The sequence below is a fragment of the Takifugu rubripes genome, chromosome 3 (genome assembly GCF_901000725.2).
Source record: "Takifugu rubripes chromosome 3, fTakRub1.2, whole genome shotgun sequence".
In the NCBI taxonomy this organism is placed as follows: Eukaryota; Metazoa; Chordata; class Actinopteri; order Tetraodontiformes; family Tetraodontidae; genus Takifugu; species Takifugu rubripes.
This window is the reverse complement of record NC_042287.1, coordinates 11,652,518-11,660,034: the sequence shown is the minus strand read 5'-3', so window position 1 is coordinate 11,660,034 and position 7,517 is coordinate 11,652,518. Positions and strand designations below refer to the sequence as shown.

Here is a 7,517-nt window from a genome sequence, read left to right as displayed (position 1 = left end):
GCATGTGTGTTTTTAAATGTGTTTGTAAGGTTGAGGCATTACAGAGGGAGGGCTTAGACCACTGGCGCCAGGAGGGGAGCAACAGGTCAGGGAACATAGAGATTATAAAAATACTAGCAGGCAGTTGGCCTTGGTCCTGACGGCATGCAACACCAGTATGTAGTGGATAGTCCTTGTCTGCAACAGGATGTGGAAGTGAGTGTGTGTGTGTGTGTGTGTGTGTGTGTGTGTGCCCATGGTACATTATTGAGGTGTGTTTCTGAAGGCATCCTGCGTGACACCCATCCTGGCTGAACAACAGCTCATCAGAATTAGTTGAGCAGAAAAGTATTATGCTGCATCAAGCAGGAAGAGAATATATTCTTAGTATTAATATAGGTTTGAATTATGAACTGTGATGAGTGGATTAAGGGTATTAATCACTTTACTGATTACCTGAGATTCTTTGTTATTGAGCAAATGGTTGTTTCCTATAACAAGTGCTTATCAGATCTAGAAGACATACCTGCTGTTTCTTTAGATATACTTATGTCTTCAATAAATAAATGATGAATTATTGGGATCGACCAAATCAAAGTTTCTCTCCCAGAGCGTCAGCAGTTTGGGAAAGATTTAGCGCATGTCGCCCTCTAGCGTTACAATTGTGAAATACATAACGGCACAGCGAACAACTTGACTTTGAGGTGTTTAGATCAAATCTACGAGTACTTTGCTGTATTACGGAGTAGTTTTAAAATTATGATTAAATTTATTCATTCATGTTAAGGGAAAAAGATAATTAAGGCAGGAAAATGGAATACTGGGGGAGAGGGGTAAAAGATGTACAGAGAGCACTTATAGAATATTTGAAAGATATGGGATTATCAAATAGATCTTAGGTTTTTATTCTTAAAGAGCTAATGCAAGAGGATACAGAGTCCACGTTACATAATCAGATACAGTAGATGGCGCTATCGTCCCTTTTAAGTAATGGTTGCAATAAACCAGAATGAGATTCTTTCCTGTGGATCTATCTATCTATCTATCTATCTATCTATCCATCCATTACTAATTGTGCACTGAAACTGTGGAAAAAAATTGAATGTTTTAAAATATAAAAGGAGATATAAAGTGATGATCTTAATTAGATAAAGGAATTTAGACTAAGGATATGTGTTTGTCTATATATATACAGCAAGTTATTAGTGTATGGATGTATATTGATAAGGAATACTAGAATATTACTGATGAATGGATGAGGGGTGGGATTAAATAAGTATGAGTTCTTCCCATTTCTTTTCAGATATGTAGATGTTTTTTAATTTCATGCTTTTGTATTGTATCTGTCTGTCCAGATTAAGATTAACCTTTCATTAATTTTTTACATGTTCAAAATAAAGATGATGAATTCTTTTTTTTTTGGCCCACAGTATATAAATCTTAACCTTCTCAGGTTTCATGGCATAGTCAGTATTTCTGCTTACCACAAAAAAAAAAATCTCCTGGACAAATGCATCAATAACAGAGTAAAAGGCCTTACTTTCTACAAATACCGCTTTAAACAGTTAAATTTGCCATCCATAATCAGCCTTTGCTGCCTTCTAGCAAGGAGTGGAAACATTTAAAAGCTCTGACAAACAAATCAATAAACAGTATATACATATACATACACATATATACTGAGAACAATAACTACAGGCACAATTAAAGCAATAAGCATTTTTAATTGTTTTTTTTCCCCCCAACAGTAATACCAAATATAAGATCTTTTTTTTTTTTTACATTCTTTTGAGCCAAACATTTTACAATCATGTAAGAAAACAACCAGGACACAAAGCAAGTTTGAGGTTGCATTGTTAAATTAAGAAACATTTCAAAATGTTCTGCTGGAGCTACGAGGTAAACAAATATTGCCCAAGTTTCCCACTTTAAGAAAAATAAGCACTCATGCAAAAGCTCTGAAAATAAATACCTTTAAGGTAAGATTAAAGGAAAATCCACAGATAGTAAAAAAGGCTAAGCTAAGTTTAAAGAAGGGAAACTTTTAAAGTGACTGCAGTTTTGATTTATATATATTAATAAAAACGTAAGCTCTGAAAATAGCTGTAAAACGCACACTGAGTTTTAACTGCCCACGATTTTGACACCAGCCCTGATACATGATAGGAGCATATTGAGAAGTTGACAGAATTAAATCAGTTTGTCTTTAAAATATGAGCAGACAGACAAGTGTCCAAATTAAAATCCGATTAAAATGATCAAACTAAAACAAAAGTCCTGACGATATTGTGCTCCTGTAAACGCCCACTCATGGCATCACTTTAATTACACCCTGAGGTGATGTCTTTTGGTAAAATGGTATCAAATATAGTTCGGTTTCTAAACTTTCAAGAGACTAAACTTGTAGAAAAATATAATTTCCTCAAAATGCTGCTCACCCTCACAAATATTCAGGAGTCATATTTCCGCTTTTTTCGCCCACTTGGGTTGCTCGTGTCTCCAGCGCGGCTGGGACGCTCCCCGTCTTTGCCTTTTTTGCTTCTGGACCATTTGGGCTTCAGAGGCGTCACGTCCGGTGTGATCACGTCCCCGTCCTGTTGAGGACAGATTACAAGGGACATTTTCCTAATGTGAATTTCCTTCTCTCCAGGCTGAACTGACATTAGAATTGCTGTAGATGTGGAATTCTTAATGTGCAGAGGCAATAAACCAACTTCTTATGGTGTTACCTTCGGCTTGGAGAATTTCCTCTTCTGACACCACCGGACAAACATATTCTTGGCTGCTTTTAGGCTGTCGTCATCAGTCTTCTTGCAGTAGACCCTGATCACCTGCTCAGTAAAGTTCACTGGAAGAAGTTTAGACATCTGAGGAGAGGAAGAGCAGCACAGAGTTGTTTTTGGGACTAAAAGCTCTTTTGCCTTAGCACAGACCAAGACAGGTCTTCATTCCAGACCTGGTCCTTGTCAATCCTGAAGGCCTTGTTCAGGTCATCTTTGCTGTAGAAACGCACATTTTCGATGGGGTTCTGACCCTTCATGCCGTAGTCCATAGTAATCAGCTACAGAAAGGGACATTTTTATATCGATTTAACAATTTTGTGGACCGTGGAGCAATAAGTGAATATTCTGGGTTAAATAATACAGAAAAATAAAATGCACTGACATTGACTACAAAGTCGTCTTGTTGCAGATGAACATCGTTGGCACCAATCTCTGGAACAGTTTGAGCCAACTCAGCTTGAAGTTTCTCCTTAGGGGAAAAGAGAGGAAACAGGTGTCACACATTAGATGTGACTGGATCACAAAAGAATCACATCTGTGGTTTTTTAACCCCAAATTACAGAAATCTATTTTATCTATCAACTAATGTGGGCACAGATGTGCGTGTGTGTGTGGAATGGTGCAGGCAGCTGACACAAACACAAACCTCTGACTCTTTAAGAGTTTTTTTTGACTGTGTTTGGCCCAAATACTTGTAGATGCGTCGGCAAGTGATGTCATGAAGAATCTTCCTTGGTTCGGCCAGTTCCGGGGAAGAGGAGTTCAGTATTTGCTCAAACATTTGATCTGCAGGATAAATCAGGAACAGAGTTGTAAAAAATTAAAAATACAAGGGTTAGAGAGGGTTACTTAAAGCTAAGAGAGTGAAATGGAATTTGATTGTGAAATGTACAGTAAATTGAGTGCAAAAGGAAGGGTTGAAATGGAAATTTAGGAGAGCAGATGAAGTCCGTTTGCCACCTCATGCATTTGCAAGAAACAAAGGTTCAAAGGAGACCAGCGTCAAACGACTGGGGGGGGGGCGGGGGGCATTCTCAGTCATTCAACTTCTTGCGCCAGCCGGAACGCATGCTGTGAAGGCACCAAACTCCTGCGGTGCATGCAGCGCGCACCTACTGTGTTGACGTCCTGTGTCCTGTGCATGCAGCACACACGTGCTGTGAAGACGTCCTGTGTCCGCGCCTCAGAGGCGGGTCTTCGGCTATATAAGATCAGAACTGTGAACACTTAAGAGAGATCTCTCCGCATGCTTCCATGTGTGTATCCTGACCGACTGACTGGAATAAAACAATCTCCTATGCAGTAACTTAGATTCATTGTTTATTTCTCCAAACGGCTAAAAATTACACGACAAGAGTCACTATGAACCCGCTCAGCACACAGAGGTGCACTTACAAACCTGTTAGCTTGGTGTAGGCTTCCATGTCATCTATGGCTGCGGACAGAGCGCGTTTTCTCCCCCCCGATCCTTCAATCTTGATGTGTTTGTCTGCTTTCAGAAAGGCCTCCGTGATCCTGCAGAATCACACCCGACGGTGTTACTTTCAGAACGAGACAGTGGGGCAAAAGGATGCAGACACGGGATCTCCTCACATGGTCTCGATGATGTTGCCCACCGGGTGCTGGTAGGCTCTTCGGTGGAGGCAGTTTCTCATGTGGAACATGTCGTACAGGTTGTTCTCTTCCTGGAAACATGGATTATAGACTATCAGAACAAGCTTTGCGCCAGAATGGATTGTTACGAAGACTGATACAGGCACCTTGTCTCTAGTGCAGATGTACTTCTCCCCATCCACCTCAATCACCCTGGCAAATTTCAGGAAGCGTTTATGGTCAAAAATATTCTGGATGCCCAAGTGGTGGCAGTCCCTGAAGACAGAGTGGAAAAGCTATGGAAATAAATGCAAATCTTCCTCAAAAATCAAGGCCCAAGCTTGGAAATTTTGATCCAGACCTTGCAAAGTAGTCCCACTTGTCCACGTCGATGCCGTTTTTCTTGTTGGCCACGATCTCATAGAGGAAGGACTTGTTCTTTTTACGGCCTTTATACGGCCAATGGGAGGATGGCTGAGGACAAAAGGAGCAAATCCAGTTTCTTTCAATCATTTAAATCGGGTGGAAAGTGCAGCCAAGATCCAAAAGCTGCTGATGGAAAAAACGCACAGATTATCGTAAAACTGTTCTTGTGGAAGGTAATTTTATAACTTCCTGTTACGCAAGTGACATGTGCACAGACCTACATCAGACCCAGCCAAGCGTGCACTACAAGCTCCTCGCAGTCTGAGCTAAACTGGCCGCCAACTGTCAGCAAAATAAAAGCATCCTTGATATCTGTGGTATGGACGGCAACAGGTACCTGGCTGTACTGGGATGCTCCATTGCTCAGTGGTCCAGCAATCTGTTCCTTGATGAAGTCCAGGTCCTTGGGCAGTGTCAGCCCGTGCTGTTTCATCACTGGCTTCAGGTTGTTGGCTTTAACCAGGTGGTCAAACATGTCTAAAGAAGCCTTCTCATGCTGCAGCAGAAACAGACCACGTTAACACAGGAACCCTTTGAAAACGAAACCCCAGTAACAACACAGTAGTCATATAGAAAGAGCTGATCTCAGGTAAAGATGAGTTTGATATGAATCTTGTTTTTTATTGGTGCATCAGCAGAACCTTGATCCTACTAGGGCCACTCGCGAAACAACTCTTATCTCTGCACTTGCCATGTTTATGACTTAATACACTTTTAATGTTGTACGCATGCAAGACAAGCCTTCATGGTTCTTTTGGTGCGCCCTGTCCTACCTTCCATTTCAGCTTCCGCCGTGCTTTAGGGATGAACATGCGATCAAACATGTGGGAGAATGGACCGTGACCTGGGGGAGAGCAGTTGGATCAGACTGGGTTGGGTTCACGCCGACATCAGTTTTCAAGCGAGCTGTAAATGAACAGTTTCAGTTTTGGCTCACCCAGGTCGTGGCACAGCCCTGCTATCTGCACGCACAGGCAGTCGCTGTCCGAGATACCAAGTTCTGGCTGCCTCTCTTTCAGAGAACAAACAAGTTGTCCTGCCAGGTGGCACACCCTGCAAAAATAGGCGAGTAAACAGAATAGGCCGGTTGGTCCGGTTAAATCTTTCATTTGATTGGTAATCGTCGACATGTTGGACTGGCACCCTTGTTTTTTCGTGCCATCAACCTACCCTATGCTGTGTTCAAAGCGGTTGTGGGACGCTCCGGGGAAAACAAAGTAGGTCCCTCCGAGCTGCTTGATGTTTCGCAGTCTCTGGAACTGGGGGGTGTCGATGATTTTGATGAGAAGAGGGTGCAGCTCGATGTGACCATGGATGGGGTCATTAAAAATCTGGAAGGACACACAATTATTATTATTATTAACCATCAAGACACTTGAGCTTTGTCCACATTCCAAACCCGGCTGTATTTTTTGACAAATTATTATAATTTTTCCACATTGGCTTCATTGGCTGTGGGGGAAAACTGATGGATGGGAATTAAAAGAAATTGGCCAGAGGCTGCCCTGCCCAGGACAATCTAACTAGTCCATCTTCATTTTTGGGTTGCATTCTCTGCTAAATAGTTTCAGGGTTAGAGGTAAGATGAAAACACAAATGCAGCGAACATTTCTCAGCCTTCTTTCCTATTTTGGCTGAGTTTCTAATCTCCTCGGCCTTGACAGTGGAGGGCTGCAATAAAAAACACTGACCTTATATGTCGAAACCTCGCCGATCGGGCGTTTTCGGTTCTCCATGTTCACTTGGTAAAAGGGACCCCGGTTAATGAAGCTTGAAATGCGCCGCTAAAGATGCTGTTACAGTCGCCGATGGGACAACTGTCGGCGAAAGTAGAACCTGGCGGGGTTTTTACGTCTAAATTTATTGAGTAAAGCTAAACGGAAATGCAATAAATTCCCTGCCATGGGTTTTCAAAACAAAAGGTCACCGACACCTTTCAGAAAATACACGTTTCCTTATAAACACGCCGCTTCACAGTGGTATGTGTTGTGGTCCTAAAAACTAACTTCTAAATTTAATATACACACATATATGCATATATAGTACATAGAGCATAATATACATGCAGTATATGTCCGTGTTTTGCAAAACAGTGGTATATTATCTATTTCCGGTTAGAATACATACATAACTTGACGATAATCGCTCTCCGCCTTTTGCGTCCAACGAGTTGTGCGCATGCGCAAAAGTCTCCGACCCAAACTGTAATCGCATATGTCGCCGTAAACCCAGGAATAGTCACTATGTATGCTAGATAAAAACGCTATTGTTGATAGACTTTAAGTGATAATGCTTTTTCAGGACACATGGGTATATTGTCTGCTGCTTTTACGTGTCCCTAAAAGCAACAATTTTCCTTTTTTAATTTATTAAGTATTCTATTTATTTTTGTAAAATAAAATCTACCAACTTTATAGAATAACATTTCATGTATAAAATCAGATGGTATTTATCAATATGAGTCACAATATGAGTCATAAGTATTGCAGACAATTATCACAAAACAAGACAGGACATAATGTTGACTTAACATTATTATTTCAGCAGCCATGGCAAGAGATGTCTGTGGCACCCAGGGAGTGTCTAGAACAGTCGATGACTGGGTGTATTCATGTGGATCTTTTGAAAGCATTCCTCAAACATTACTGTTAACTGGTGACTTTAATCATGCTTCTCTGTCCTCCGCTCTCCCTACCTTCATCCAATATGTGAAATGCCACACAAGAGACAATAAAA

The 7,517-nt window shown here is 41.2% G+C and overlaps 1 protein-coding gene across 1 annotated transcript; it reads right to left on the bottom strand.

Annotated features, from left to right (window-relative positions):
• Nucleotides 1-1,271: 1,271 nt before the first annotated feature.
• On the bottom strand, nt 1,272-6,630 carry LOC105416260 (deoxynucleoside triphosphate triphosphohydrolase SAMHD1-like). The gene is made up of 14 exons (XM_029833129.1): nt 6,473-6,630; nt 5,952-6,112; nt 5,719-5,834; nt 5,555-5,625; nt 5,119-5,277; nt 4,717-4,829; nt 4,523-4,631; nt 4,356-4,447; nt 4,162-4,277; nt 3,409-3,548; nt 3,145-3,231; nt 2,936-3,040; nt 2,709-2,846; nt 1,272-2,573 (listed from the first exon to the last, which is right to left on the bottom strand). The coding sequence occupies exons 1-14, from the start codon at nt 6,515-6,517 to the stop codon at nt 2,430-2,432; spliced, it is 1,596 nt and encodes a 531-aa protein (XP_029688989.1). The 5' UTR covers nt 6,518-6,630; the 3' UTR covers nt 1,272-2,429.
• Between the last annotated feature and the right edge of the window lie 887 nt (nt 6,631-7,517).